Below are 13,539 nucleotides of genomic sequence, written 5' to 3' on the forward strand. Positions count from 1 at the left end.
TAGAAGTGCTCTATCTATCGTATCTGTGTCTATTACCAATACCTTTGCTACCAGTCTGAATTGTAACTGTGCCCATGGCATCTATCTTCACCTATGACCCTGACCCACCTCGGGTGTCGTCCCCGTGGTCAACTTCGGGATCATCGACTCCTCAAATCATTGCACCTGGTAGTCGGGGCTTACCCATCCGCACGCGCTCCAGTGCCACTCCACTACGCGCCGACCCTGACTTGTTATCTAACTATGGAATATCCAAACTGGAGCCCGAGCCCCAAGAGGGTCCCACTGAGTACAAAGTGCACCTTTTGCTTCGACCCAGGCGCCCTTATCTCTCAATGTCGACTGGGCATGTAGTAGCGGGTTCATACCACCAAAACCAACGCGTCATGCCAACCCCGTCTATCTCTGCCTCTCCAGGCTTAGAGCCAACCCCAAGACCCATGCAAGCCAAGTCTAGCCAGAGCCGCCATCAACGACTACAAGGGCTGACTACCCAGCTATTATGGCGTTTGCAACAATCCTCACCTTTTCACTCATCCACTACCTCTAACCTTGTGATCCCTGTTCTTCCCGAGGCAGCCCTGGAATTGGGTGTCCCCTCTAAACCCGCTCGCTTGCTTCCCGGTCTTGAAGAGAGCCAAGGTGCCTTGTATGAGATCGGTGTCGGAGATGATGGCACTTTTGTAGGCCTTACGCAAGATGAGTTGGATGAGAGCATGGCCAATCTTCAGGCTATGGCTGCTAGTCTTGGATGCAAGGTTGAGATCCTTCGCCGAGTTGTGGTTGGGAAATGTGAATGGACCGAGGACTTACCATCTGCGACTGCGAATCAACCCAGAAACAACACCGAAAGTCTCTGGGTCGCCGAGGCTCTGGTCAGTCCCGATCTTGACTTCTACAATATTTCTTCGACCAAGCCCAAGAACGACACAGAATCTGCTGCACACCCACAATCTGGCAACACCTCGGCCTTGGACCAGGATTACTCCCATACTGAGCAAATTCGCATTTCGCTCGCAGGTCCAAGCACCGCAGGAAAGTCTTCTCTGCTGGGTGCATTGACTTCTTCTGCGCTTGACAACGGTAGAGGCAAAAGCAGGTTGAGTCTGCTCAAGCATCGGCATGAAATCTCATCGGGCATCACTAGTTCGGTTGCCCAGGAACTGATTGGATACACGGATGGGGTGCCACCAACCGTGATCAACTACGCTTCCGGTAATGTTGCCGGCTGGGATGATATTCATGCCGCTTCGAAGGGAGGTCGTTTGGCTTTCGTGTCCGATCTACCCGGCTCTGTTCGATATTTGAAATCTACGCTGCGAGGACTTGTCAGCTGGGCTCCACATTATGTGATGCTTTGCATTCCAGCCAATTGTGGTTCTGGTTCTGAGACACCCGGAAGTGAACAGGCAGGAACCGAACAATCAGAAATTGATACGTGTTTGTCATATTTAGAACTTTGCCTAAAGTTACAGGTTCCTGTGTTGATTGTCATTACCAAATTGGATCTTGCTTCCCGCAGCGGACTGCGAGACAATCTTGGGAGAGTTTTATCTGCGCTTAAAACAGCTGGAAGACAACCTGCAATGCTACCTGCATCGCCTGCAGGAGATACACCACTTGACCTTCAGCAAGTCAGCACGTTGGATAGCACCCAAGTACAGAAAGTGTTGGCTACGGCTGATGGGAAGTGGGTACACACCGTACCTATCATGCTTACCAGTGCTGTGGATGGCTCTGGTATTGGAAAACTCCATGCCTTCCTTCGATCTCTTCCCATTCCCACGCAACCCTCTCAGAGAACTCTTCATGTCCCTAAAGGATTGTCAATTCCCTCTCATAGCTCCGCCAACATCTTTGATGTAGACGAAGTGTTTGCAATCCCTCCCTCCAAAGTTTATTCTCTAGACTCGGAGAAGGGCGGACAAGAAAACCGCGGCGTGGTTCTCTGCGGCCTAGTCCGTCGCGGGAATATTTCCATCGGCGACGAAATGGTCATCGGCCCCATCTTAGTGGATGTTCCAAACGACCAAGGCAATGAGCCCCAACCACCCGGAGGGTTATTGTCCCGCAGTGGGCCCGGCTCCTCGGGCGATCTCCCGGCATCCTTCCCGCAGAGCTCACTGTCCGGCAAAGATTCACAAGCAAGGTGGCAGCGTATCCGTGTCGTCAGTGTAAGAGATCTCCGGCTTCCTGTCCGGCGCCTAATCAAAGACCAAGTTGGAACCATCGGAATCGAACCCATCGGGCTTTCAGAGGATGGTCGCTTACCGCGATTCGGCCGGATCCGCAAAGGCATGGTTCTCTCAAATTTCAACGCCCCACTCTCGTGCTCAAAAGATACGTCGCCTGCTTCCTCTCTATTAACACTACCCTTCCACACGGGATTTACCGCCACCTTCCGGTCAACCGAGTTCTCGGCTCCAAATTCACCTCCACTTTTGCTTGGCGGTAACGCTATTGCCTACATTGCCAACATTCGAGCTACTGTCCGTGTCATCTGCATGGCGTTAACTGGGACTGGTGAGGAACTATCTTCCGAGCCGCCTTCTCCATCAGAGCCTGAATTCTTCAGTTTCGACGGCGATTCTCATACTCCTAGTGAGAAATCAAACAGCAATACTGGGACAAGCCATAGCGCGGACGGCACAGGTGATGCAGTTCGCCGCCATCCCTCAACAACGGATATCAGCAAAGTAATGTCTGGCGCTGCCTCTGCCTCCATCGTCGGAGTTGCTTCTTCCGCAGAAGCTTTGAAAGAGGACGTCAAGATTACCTTTGCGCTCGTATCTTCTGTTGAATGGGTGGAACTTGGGTCTCAGGTTCTGATCATGCCTGGCGTGTCTATGGCGTCTGTTCCAGCCCAATCTGGGGCCACAGTAGCATCTGCGCCTGGCTCTAGCTCTGCTTGTGGGACGGTGCCTATGTCAGGGTTAGAAGGGTTTGTGGGAACTGTCTGTGAGGTTGTTCCTGGGAGATTTCCAGTCGCGGAAAGCTAGATCGCAATCTTGCATCGCGGAAATTGCTGACACCTTTTTTTTTTTTTTTGTGAGCGTCCTTGTAGACTTTTTAGCCATCTAGATGTCTGTTTTTAGTGTTTATAGCGGGCTTGGTTTTTATTTGATTCCCATGTTTGTCAATAAATGGAGCGAGTCGTTACTGGCTTGTCAGATAGGACGCATCTACAGACTTTCCAGTGATTAAAGAGTGCAATATTATGTCCTAAGAAAAATGTTGTCGTAGCAATCGAGGTTACTATGGATTGTCTAGTATTCTCGGTTTGAGCGCACCGATCCGCCCAAAAACAAGAAACGAGGCAAATCAGTTGGAAGCAATGCGAATGGTCCAACTTGATTGCAGGCAGATATAATTTCTTAATAAGGCAAGTCATCCCCCAAACACCAGCGGTCAGAAACGCGCAGTGTCCCGTCGGATCCGCTTTCGAATCATCTCTATCCCATTGCGATATCGTTTTTTTTCTTCTTTTCGCTTGGGTATCTCCATCAACTTTGTTGATCAAACGCCACTAGGACACTTGAAACAATGCCAGGCCTATCCACGATTTGATCGGAGGACTGCATTTCTGGTATTCGCGTGGCTAGGCACACTATCCACCCTTGCGCTGGTCGTTAGGGACACTGGGGTGGCGAGAAAAGGTGCTAGTCGAGCCAATAGTTGCACTGGCATTGCGAAGCTCAATCTTCTTGCGCTCCATCTCGAGCTAGGTTCCAAGACGTTAGATCCTTTGTTTTACGATTGATGACTGAATTAATTAAAACAACTTACCACCTTGCGCACTCGAGCAAGAGCAGCCGTATCACCCTCCACAATCGACCGACAATCGTCAACGCGGTAAGGAGCAGCAATTGTCACGGCATCGGCGACAATAATATTGTGGCCATTCCATCGCGCGGGCATAGTGCGGCTGAAAGCATCGAACAGGTCTTGGGCCTGAGTAGTAACGCCCTTACCACGACGTGCCTCGCGGTCAAGTGCTTCGCTGATGGCCTTCGACTCGCGGGCCTTGAGCGCACGGGTATCGAGTGCCTGGATCGTGGGTTGTGCATCCGTGAACGAGGACGAGGTGGAGTTCGAGGGCGGGGCGAGTGCAAGGAGCTGGAAGTTCTGGATGCGCGAAATCGGGATCACATGATAGTCGCCATTCTGTGCCTGTTTGGCGTCACCGGGGTTGGGCGCGGGGGCCGTGTTGATGGCCACGAGGTTGGTGATCGGACATGCCGTGAACAATGTACCTTCGAGAATCGATTGAAGTGGCTGCGCGGTTGTAATACGCACGCTAAAACACAAGAACGGAAGATGTCAGCGCTGCGACTATGTATACACCAGCGTTGGCAGATAAGACTCACCGGGCACCGATCGCCCCGCTCAATGCTGCCTCCAAGGGCACTGTGGGCGTTGCCATCCCTGAGCCTACTGCGTTACCAGATTGTTTCTGCGCAGAGGCTTTTACTGAAACCTGGCGCTTGTTCTCCGCCATAGACCTATAGCTTTAATCTCCACGTATGAGCTGCTCGGCGGCCACGATAGACTGATCCCCCAGATGAGAGTCCCGTTGATCGATTGTGGCGCGGTACTCAAGTCCTATATGGGGTCAGGACATTGGAAGCAGATCAGCACAAGTAGAAATCGGCTTGCCCTGCGAGGAGCTATTGCACCCCCGACGGTTGGTGGAGGGTGGGCTGGACGGTGCTGCCAATAGTCTCCTCTGTTGAAAAACGAGCGTGGCTCAAGCGGAGCAGGCAAACTGGCACAACCCCAAAAGAAGAGAACAGAAAACAAGCACCACACCCAAACCAGGAATTTATGGAAGAACGATCGACTCGAGGATTAGATGGCAGGGTCGACGTTGCACGAATGCCCTTTTGGGTTTAGTGCTAACATTCGATTACTTCATCGTCGCCTCAGGCAACAACATAAAACAACATCGTTTCATGCTATTATAGGGCGTTGAAGCGAGTCATTACTATGGATTGTGAATTCCTACCAAGTGTATTACTGATTGAATCACCAATGTATATAGTCAATGTATTGCTATCTCTAAAATGGGGTGGGTACTGCTCCTCCAGTTACTCCAAGGATGTACAACATACAAACAAATTGGGAAATGTTTCTTGTGGAATTTCCAAGCTTAAGGGAATATCTCGAGTATGTTTCTTCATCATTTTATTACTCTCCTTCTCACCATTCTCTCCCCGAAAAGAAAAGAATCTCCAATGTTCTGAAAATGAAACGAACCCATTTTCAGTCTAAATTATGCAATATGTGCGGAGTAAATTGCAGGCCAACAGAAGGAGCGGCAAGCTTTCCAGCCATCGTCGCTCGCAAAGATGTCGACCTTGGGCTTTCTTCTCTTCCTAAACTTACAACAGATAGTTAGCTGCCAATACAGTCTTTTTAGTATCTTGAACAATCCTCTCAGATATTATACTTCTATTCGAATTTCTGGATACTCCCTTTCCCGTCTCAGTTTTCTAGGTGGACTACGCGCGACTGACTATGCTACTTGTTCATAACCCTCTCATTGAATAATTGCTTCGTCGCTGAGGGACCGTTGTGATCACCGCCTTTTTGAAGCCTACACGATTTCGGTTTCTCATAAGGTGCTTCTATACTAGTATCTTCGTCGCTATATCAGAAGTAATACCTAGAAAAGTCGCTTGCATAGACTATGCTTTCCCCGCCTTTTTCTGTAGTCTACCCATTAACACTGGAAAGGGGATCTTAGAGATATTTAAAGGGAATATCTAAAAAGAGCGCTGTAAAAAAAAAGACCCCTGAAAAGACCTGGAGGATATTATAAGCCTGCATCTGCATGAAGAACACCAAAAAAAAATAATGGGCCCGAGCCCGGGATTGAACCGGGGACCTCGCGCAATATTGCTTTGGGTTAACCCTAAGCGCGAATCATACCACTAGACCACCCGGGCGTTTGATGTCATATGCAACAAACTTTGCAATCAAGAGCACAGCGTCTTCTTAAATTATCTCTTCAATAGAGTAATCCCTACAGTGCCATTTAAGCTTCCTACTCTATACGTGCGCTCCGCTAAGGCTGCCGCAAAATCCCCAGTCGCAAAATGTATAAACTCAATATTAGTTGGAAGATAGCTCAAATATATATACGGACTCAATACTAAAAAGTACGACTAGAACACGCTATATCTAGTAGCCCTCATATGATATATCTAGGTCTCAACCTGATTTATACTTTAATATTACTCACAATTTGATAACTTATATCTTAAAAACTGTATTTTATTAGGTTCCCTTACAATATCCGTTTACCACTTCCTGTGTAGGTTCCTCGAATGCATCAATGACATATGTGGGTCTGCTGTCGAGGTTGTTCCGTGTCCAGATTGCTTTCTCGAAGTCCAGTTTAATTTGGGCATCGCTTGTGTATCTCAGGATAATTCCCCAGTAGGTTATTGCGTCGGACATTGTGCAGGCAAGGTCGGAGTATTCCATGTTGTCAAGCTTTTCTTTGAACCACGCTTTCGTGTGTTTCTTGGCCTTCTTGTGTGAGGGTTGTGGCATCGGGGATGCCTCTCTCTTTAGCTTTTGTTTTGCCATGATGGTTTTGGCCACGAGTAGATGGAAGTATGAAGTTGGAATGAAAGGATTGATGAAGTGATGGGTGATTAAGAAGTTGAAATGATAGGTTGAGAAGGCGGGGTCGTGAAGTGAAAGTGAGGTGAAAGTGTCGAAGGTTGAGTAGGCCCAATCACGGAATCAGACTACACATCCGCATACCGAGTACACCCAGACGCTGGGCGGTTATGGCAACCACAAAAGGCCATCAGACAATACCATCCACATTTTCTCGAGATGTAAGGTCAATGGACTTCGTAGCCGTCTCCGTAGACCTCTCGCAGAATTGAAGAATATCAAAGACTCTTGTCTATCTCCCCCTAGTGGGAGTTGTAGTTGCCATGGTGGTTAGTTAGATGAGAAAAAGAAAGTGCGGACTCGTAATTCCCTGCAAGCAGTGGTACTGGTGAAGCAAAGGTTCAGAGGCGAGGAACACTGTTCATTGTTTCATCATGTGCGATGTGCCTATATCACTCTACAGATTAAATGCATTTATGCAGATACAGATGTATAGATCAGATCCGTAGATGCCAACAAGATTCTATCTTCGGTAACTAGATACAATTGGAATACATATATATATATATATATACATGTCTGTACACAGATGTGTACCTCAACTTACAGTTATACTAACACGCGTGCATATGTACCTCCATATGTATATCCCGTGAACGTGGGTTTATTACTAGGACATAATACATGCACCAAGGGTTATATATGCTGTCTAACTATAAACCTACCGAGGTTTCATGAATCCAAACAGAATGTCTGCAAATTCCACCCAAAAATACAGTAAAATCAAAGATGTAAAGTCTCAAATTTCATCTGTGACTAAGGTTCTTTAAACACTGACTAGTTATCTCGTCTCACATTGTATAAGGCTGGACTTGGGCTGGAATTGTGCCAACTGCCAAAAAGCATCTTACAAGCAGACGTATCAAGCGCAAGAGCAAGTTCGAGCTGGTGATTGATCTTGTCATATGCACGAGGAAGACAAGCCCTGCTCATTGAGCGGTAGAAAATACCTTTATTCGAGAGGTCGCTACAGCCAACAGTTGCTCACTACTAGTTTCCAGGGCACTGTTTGCTGTGATGATATGTGCCTGGCGGTGACGAGGTTTTTCCTGCATTATTTAGGGCGGCCATCCAGCATCTCTAGGGGGATTGCTGAGGATTTTTCTGCTTTTTATTTTTATTCCTTCGCTTCGTTCATCGACCTTTCGACTATCTCCAGTTGTGGTTTCATCTTTCCTTAGCCTTGCTGGAATACTTCCATCATGCCAAGCTGCGACAAGCTCCTCCATCCCGCATTATGTGCGAATAACATAAACTCGCCATGTCCTAACAAGACCTCCAAGGTAAACAATGCCTGTAGCCGCTGTCTCTTGGTTGTGGTCAGTTTTTCAACCCTTGACCTTTCAAATGCCGCATCATGTTCTAACCAAGAAATCAAAACAGTACTGCAGCAAAGAATGTCAAAAAGAACATTGGCCCTCGCACAAGGAGGATTGTAATCACAGTCTGGCACAGGATTCATGGAAGCCAGATTGGCATACAGAAGGGCGAGAGCCAACTTTCTTCACAGAAGACCCATCTGAGCCGAACACGAATGAGGGCAAAATATCATGGTGGGGAACTATGCCAGCATTGGATTTGCTGAAACTGGATAGAAATGAAGGCCAGGATGTGCCCCCCAAGATCCGTATTCTTATTGCATGTAAGAGACTACCTGAGCTTCAACAGCCGGTTCCTTTTGATTAACATGCTCCCCAATAGCGTCACACGATATTCGAAACATGATCGAAACAATCGCTCGCCTGCCAGATACGTATTCGGGGCAATGTGAGATCCTGATGAATGGAATACACACCGGGATTTTCGCTCAGAATATCATCCTTCTGTTGACAGCTTTCCATTTTCGACCGGAGGAAGCTGCGCCTATGATGATCCACTTGTGGTATTCGGCTTTGATTCCCGCGTCTGTTCTCGCAGCACTTCAAGCAAAGCTCCAGCCGTCGATCCGGAAAGTCTGCTCCGAGGCTGCACAGAAACGTGCCCTTCAGTATTTCAAATGGATTTGGAAGAAGAACAAATCATCTTTACATGTGGAGCTTTCGAGAGATGATTGGGAACGTCTCCGAGAATCTCTTCAGGTTCCTGGTCGTCTTTCTGCTGCCACGGCTGCCCGTAATCGACAGAAGGTCACATTGCCGACAAACAGCGAGGACCTCCTCCATAGGTCTCTCCATGGACAGCCTCCATATTGGCGTGTCGCCACGTTGAAGTTCCGCCGTGATGGCATATTGTTGCCGTTTGGGTGCTCACGCAAAGATTTTGACACTCCTAACCCGTTAGTCTCTCCGACTCCTCTTTATAATTCTCAGTCCACTTACAAAATTAGGACAATTTTCTCTGCTAGCCATTCTTGGCCCATGCCAGACAATGCAGATCCGCGCACTAGTTGGAACCTTTTGGAGATATGCGATGGACCGCACGCTGCGGGTTATGCTGCGAAGAATGATCTGTACGGCATGATTTTCATCCATCTCCGAGAGACTATCTTGGAGTTCTGTCGCCAAATTTCGAAGCGAGATATTAGCATTCGGCTTCTTTCTATCGATTCACTTGAACTACCGAAATATTTCAACGAGTCGAGCGGACATCCAGGATTTGATCGAATTGAGGTAAATTACTCACTTTGAGTTCCCAACCTGTTTGATCTAGTTCACGATGTTATTGGAACGATGCTAATACGATACAGTCATACGTAACTGCAGAGAAAGATGTGCTTGGGATTGATCTCAACCTCGCCATATTTAGCCAGCTACTGAAGCCGAAGACTCAAAACCCAAAGGCCATGCTGCTTGTCCTCTTTATGCGCGACATTGAAAACATGTGGAATTTTGACTCACTTGGCAGGGACATGGCTCGTGCTGCAAAATACCTCCCCGAACCCGAGTCGTCGCACAGAGACGATGCAGACGAGATGAGACTCAGGCGATCGAGCTCTTTTTTCCGAGATGTCAGTAAATTGTTCGATCTTTACAAAAAGGCAACAGGGTTTAATGGACTCACCAGCAAGTACGGGCTGAAGATGAGGGGCAACAACACAATCGTGGCCCACTGGCCAATGCGACCCGGAAAACATGCTCTCCAGCGTGTGTTTGACATCCTTGAGGCATCCGGCGCCAGTGGTTGTGAGCGCTATGTCGAGTGGGAATGGGCATAATTCTTTTCTCTATTGTGAACTACTACCTAGGCAGCGAGCAATTAGTTGGTGGATGTGTATGTGTCTCCCGATTTCTTGCTCTTCGTCAATTCACTAATGGTATCATCGCTGTTCAATTTATCGAATCATCATGAGCTATCCTCTCTCCATATCCTCACAATGATCAATTTCTCCCACCCAGCCTGCATCCCACTCGAACCCGCCGTCTCAACCTGCCATCCGCCCCAGCCACGGATGCGCTCCATGACCTCATCAGGTCGATTTTGCTTGCAAAGTAAGACATAAGCCACACCACGCACAGATAGCACATCAGGAATAGCCTCAAGCAGCCTGTCCGTAGTTTCCATACCATCAGCTCCGCCGGCATAGGTCAACGATAAAAAGTACGAGTCATTATCAAACTTGGCAGAACGAGACATGGCCTCTGAAACAGCAGGATCATTTTCCGCCGCAGAAGGCAGACGCGGTAGATCCTCAGTCGGAACATAAGGTGGGTTGAAGAGGAGGACATCAACGCTGCCAGGGCGAAGAGGTGCACAAAGATCAGCTGTCAAGGAAGAGATGTGAACTGATTGAGGGGACGGCTGTTGTTCTGCCTGAATGGCTGTCGTTGCGGTTTTCCGCGTTGCGATGCAAGCATTGCGGTTCACATCAGTGCCTAGCGTGAGAATATCACGCCGGCCGAAGATATGTTGAGACTGTGCGGCTGTGAAGGCTAGCACAACACCAGAGCCTGTGCCTACTTCGACGACTAATGGTGATGCCTCTTGGTTCTTTGGGAATCGCTCAGAGAGCCATTTTGATTCGGATGCCGATGACAATGTGTCTAGAAAGAGGTAGGAGTCCTCAGATGGCTCATATATGGTGTCAAAGGACACATGTGAAGTGTCTGGTGTGGGAAGCATGGTGCGTGTGTTTAATACAGCCCGTCTTTTTTAAAAAGAGAATGTCGGTTCGGTCCTTGAAGATAGTGGGGTTATCTCGAGATTATATGCAAAATACGCAAGGCCCCAGGCGATCACAAGTTTCAGGGGAAAAAAATAACAAGGACCAATGTAGTCAATTGAAATTATACGCGGCAATATCAAATCCCAAAATATCAGCAAATGGCAGAGATCAAAAGGGCCAGATCGTCAAAGATCCCGAGACATCCCGACCCGTTGATTCGCGCGTTCGCCTCGCCGCCTTTGCCTCAAAAATCCCCGGAATTATGTCATATCCCCATCTTCCTTCAACATCCTAATTATTCAGAATGCGGATTGCTCAGCGTTTACTTATGGCCACGCCGGCCTCGATCGGCTCCAAATCCAGTCTCAGCGAGGCTCTCGCTCTCCTCCCGCCGCTGCAGCTTTACCGGCGCATTCTACGCGTCCATCGCAAACTCGATCCTGAGATGCGCGTCTTGGGCGATTCTTATGTGAAGAACGAGTTCCGTGCGCACCGCGGTGTGGAAAATCCATTGCATATTGTACGTTTTTTTTCTCTCTTAGTTGGTGTGGTTATACCGAGGTGAAGAGAAGGGGAGATATGGCGGAAGGGAAAGGGCTTGTTGATACAGCTACTAATGTCGGCAATGATAGATCGGGTTCTTGACTGAGTGGCAGCTATATGCGCAGAAGCTGGAGGGCGATCAGTGGGAAGGTGATAAGCTGGACAAGGCCAAGTTGGATAAGATGAGTGGTATGTTGTTCACAGTTGTTTGAACTCTGCCTCGGTCGATCATATTGCTGAACTTGTTTCTTATTGCAGATCAGCAACTTGGACAGTTACTTGAGCTTATGCAGGCTTTGAAGAATGAGGGTGAAGGAGAGAATCAATGAACTTTCTGAAGATTGCACTGGACCGAGGTTGGCACTGCTACACCGAGAATTGGCACTGCTACACCGAGAATTGGCGACATCAACTTCAAACAACGAGGTCTCGGCTGACCCATCAGTCCAAACCGATTCTCGAATGCAGTGCTTGATTTTATGGCAGTCAGACGTGCCTGGTAGGGTCATGCTGGGATATGCAGGCATCTCCCATGCCCCCGCCAGCCCATATGTACATACTATGTGTAGGAATAGAAGAGATGAAGCTTTTACTTGATCTTTCACAAGTTTGACCGGTCAGGTCCGCACCCAGGTTGTATTCCTCATAGAGTATAGTCTTTACAACTAAGAATCTTATGTTAGTTGGAGATTGCGGAACAACTCCGAGTGTTACCTGGGCATGTTCCACACCGTGACGTTTGGCGAGAGATTGACTTGCACCAAAGCAATTTCAGTCCTAGATCCATGTAGCATATTCTAGCAGAGGAACTATTCATGCACGCCAAACTATGTACTCCAACATCAGTGGAGAACGCCCTACCAATGACAAGCTGACTCATGCAAAATCGGCTCCGATACCGAAATGAAGATAGAGAAGACGATATATAAATCGTCAAATCCCTTTGACTACTATACAATTGTTCAATTGAGATTCTATCTTACCTCGAATCTATCCCCAAGCCTATTTATCTCACACATCACGAAAAAATAGTCCACTCACCATGCCCTCCATCCTGGAAGACCCCTCAACCCGCAATCCCCCACCAAAAGCACACACAGATGCAGCGCCGACCCTAACGGCGAGGAAGACCACCCTCCCCAAGTCCTCCTCCGCACCAATGACGCTCTACCCCATCACAGGAGGACCGCAAACAGTCCCAAAGGACCTGATCAAATTCCTGCACGAGGAGTTTAGCGCGGAGATCCTCCGAGGCGGTACATACCCCATGGAGCAGCCGATGGCGCTGGATCAGTTCGCAGACTATTGGTTCGGGACATTTGCAGCTTTGGCAATCTTAGACGATGAGGGGGAGGGCTTAAGGGAGGGAAGAAACTGGGAGAGTGTTTGTATGGGAACTTTTTATATCAAGCCTAACTATCCTGGTATGTGGATCTTACTGCCATATTCGGATAAAATCAATCTCTTTAGGAACAGTCACACTAACTTTAACAGGCCGCTGCTCTCATATCTGCAATGCAGGCTTTCTCACCACCACTGCCGCACGCGGCAAGGGCGTCGGACAGGCTATGGGCGAGGCCTACCTCGAATTTGCCCCGAGACTGGTACGACTTGACCCCCGGCTTTGCGATAGCAGCCTTTGCTCTGCTAAGCACACAACATGCGTGGCTAACTCTTTTCCTAGGGATACACATACTCAGTCTTCAATCTGGTCTTCGCCAATAACCCGGCCTCTATCCGTATCTGGGAGAAGCTAGGATTTAGCGTGATTGGACGGGTCCCCAAAGCTGCGCGGTTGGCGAATAGCGAGGACTTGGTGGATGCATTGATTTTCGGACGTGAGCTGGGAAATTAAATGGAAAGTTTCGGGTTTAGATTGGGCCGTGCATGTTTCAGAGATGAAGTTCATTTTTGAATTGCGGTTTCAAGTATATATATATATCGTGTGATTACGAATGATGAATAGATACTACAATGAGCCAACATCAACATATACAAAGAGTTGCCTGGTTGAAACGAGTCATGTCATTTCCAAGACCAAAAAAGCAAAACTAGATAAAACTACAAGGAATAATATTCACAGGGAAGAGAAGCGCAGTGGTAATCAATGAGAAAATAGAAAATAACCGGGAAACAGATGACCCCAACGCTCAGACCATACCATGCAAACAATGGGGATATCACGCAGAACTTGACTCTTCAAG

General features: G+C 48.1%; 7 protein-coding genes across 7 annotated transcripts; 4 read left to right on the forward strand and 3 right to left on the reverse strand.

Annotated features, from left to right (window-relative positions):
- Positions 1-74: 74 nt before the first annotated feature.
- N7500_006039 (uncharacterized protein) lies at positions 75-2,999 on the forward strand (the record flags this gene model as incomplete). The annotated part of the gene is made up of 1 exon (XM_056677183.1): positions 75-2,999. The coding sequence occupies one exon, from the start codon at positions 75-77 to the stop codon at positions 2,997-2,999; it is 2,925 nt and encodes a 974-aa protein (XP_056532183.1).
- A 608-nt stretch (positions 3,000-3,607) lies between these two features.
- Positions 3,608-4,498, reverse strand: N7500_006040 (anticodon-binding domain-containing protein; the record flags this gene model as incomplete). Its single annotated transcript, XM_056677184.1, has 3 exons — positions 3,608-3,721; positions 3,787-4,297; positions 4,368-4,498. 3 exons carry the CDS (start codon positions 4,496-4,498, stop codon positions 3,608-3,610), a joined length of 756 nt encoding a protein of 251 aa, XP_056532184.1.
- A 1,781-nt stretch (positions 4,499-6,279) lies between these two features.
- On the reverse strand, positions 6,280-6,594 carry N7500_006041 (uncharacterized protein; the record flags this gene model as incomplete). Its single annotated transcript, XM_056677185.1, has 1 exon — positions 6,280-6,594. One exon carries the CDS (start codon positions 6,592-6,594, stop codon positions 6,280-6,282), a length of 315 nt encoding a protein of 104 aa, XP_056532185.1.
- A 1,443-nt stretch (positions 6,595-8,037) lies between these two features.
- N7500_006042 (uncharacterized protein) lies at positions 8,038-9,844 on the forward strand (the record flags this gene model as incomplete). Its single annotated transcript, XM_056677186.1, has 4 exons — positions 8,038-8,332; positions 8,392-8,965; positions 9,017-9,299; positions 9,377-9,844. 4 exons carry the CDS (start codon positions 8,038-8,040, stop codon positions 9,842-9,844), a joined length of 1,620 nt encoding a protein of 539 aa, XP_056532186.1.
- A 128-nt stretch (positions 9,845-9,972) lies between these two features.
- N7500_006043 (S-adenosylmethionine-dependent methyltransferase) lies at positions 9,973-10,749 on the reverse strand (the record flags this gene model as incomplete). Its single annotated transcript, XM_056677187.1, has 1 exon — positions 9,973-10,749. The coding sequence occupies one exon, from the start codon at positions 10,747-10,749 to the stop codon at positions 9,973-9,975; it is 777 nt and encodes a 258-aa protein (XP_056532187.1).
- Positions 10,750-11,096: 347 nt separating this feature from the next.
- Positions 11,097-11,664, forward strand: N7500_006044 (succinate dehydrogenase assembly factor 3; the record flags this gene model as incomplete). Its single annotated transcript, XM_056677188.1, has 3 exons — positions 11,097-11,312; positions 11,425-11,524; positions 11,594-11,664. 3 exons carry the CDS (start codon positions 11,097-11,099, stop codon positions 11,662-11,664), a joined length of 387 nt encoding a protein of 128 aa, XP_056532188.1.
- A 713-nt stretch (positions 11,665-12,377) lies between these two features.
- N7500_006045 (GNAT family N-acetyltransferase) lies at positions 12,378-13,190 on the forward strand (the record flags this gene model as incomplete). Its single annotated transcript, XM_056677189.1, has 3 exons — positions 12,378-12,759; positions 12,830-12,939; positions 13,020-13,190. 3 exons carry the CDS (start codon positions 12,378-12,380, stop codon positions 13,188-13,190), a joined length of 663 nt encoding a protein of 220 aa, XP_056532189.1.
- Between the last annotated feature and the right edge of the window lie 349 nt (positions 13,191-13,539).

The sequence above is a fragment of the Penicillium coprophilum genome (assembly GCF_028826855.1).
Source record: "Penicillium coprophilum strain IBT 35676 chromosome Unknown utg000004l_segment0_segment0, whole genome shotgun sequence".
NCBI classification, from domain to species: Eukaryota; Fungi; Ascomycota; class Eurotiomycetes; order Eurotiales; family Aspergillaceae; genus Penicillium; species Penicillium coprophilum.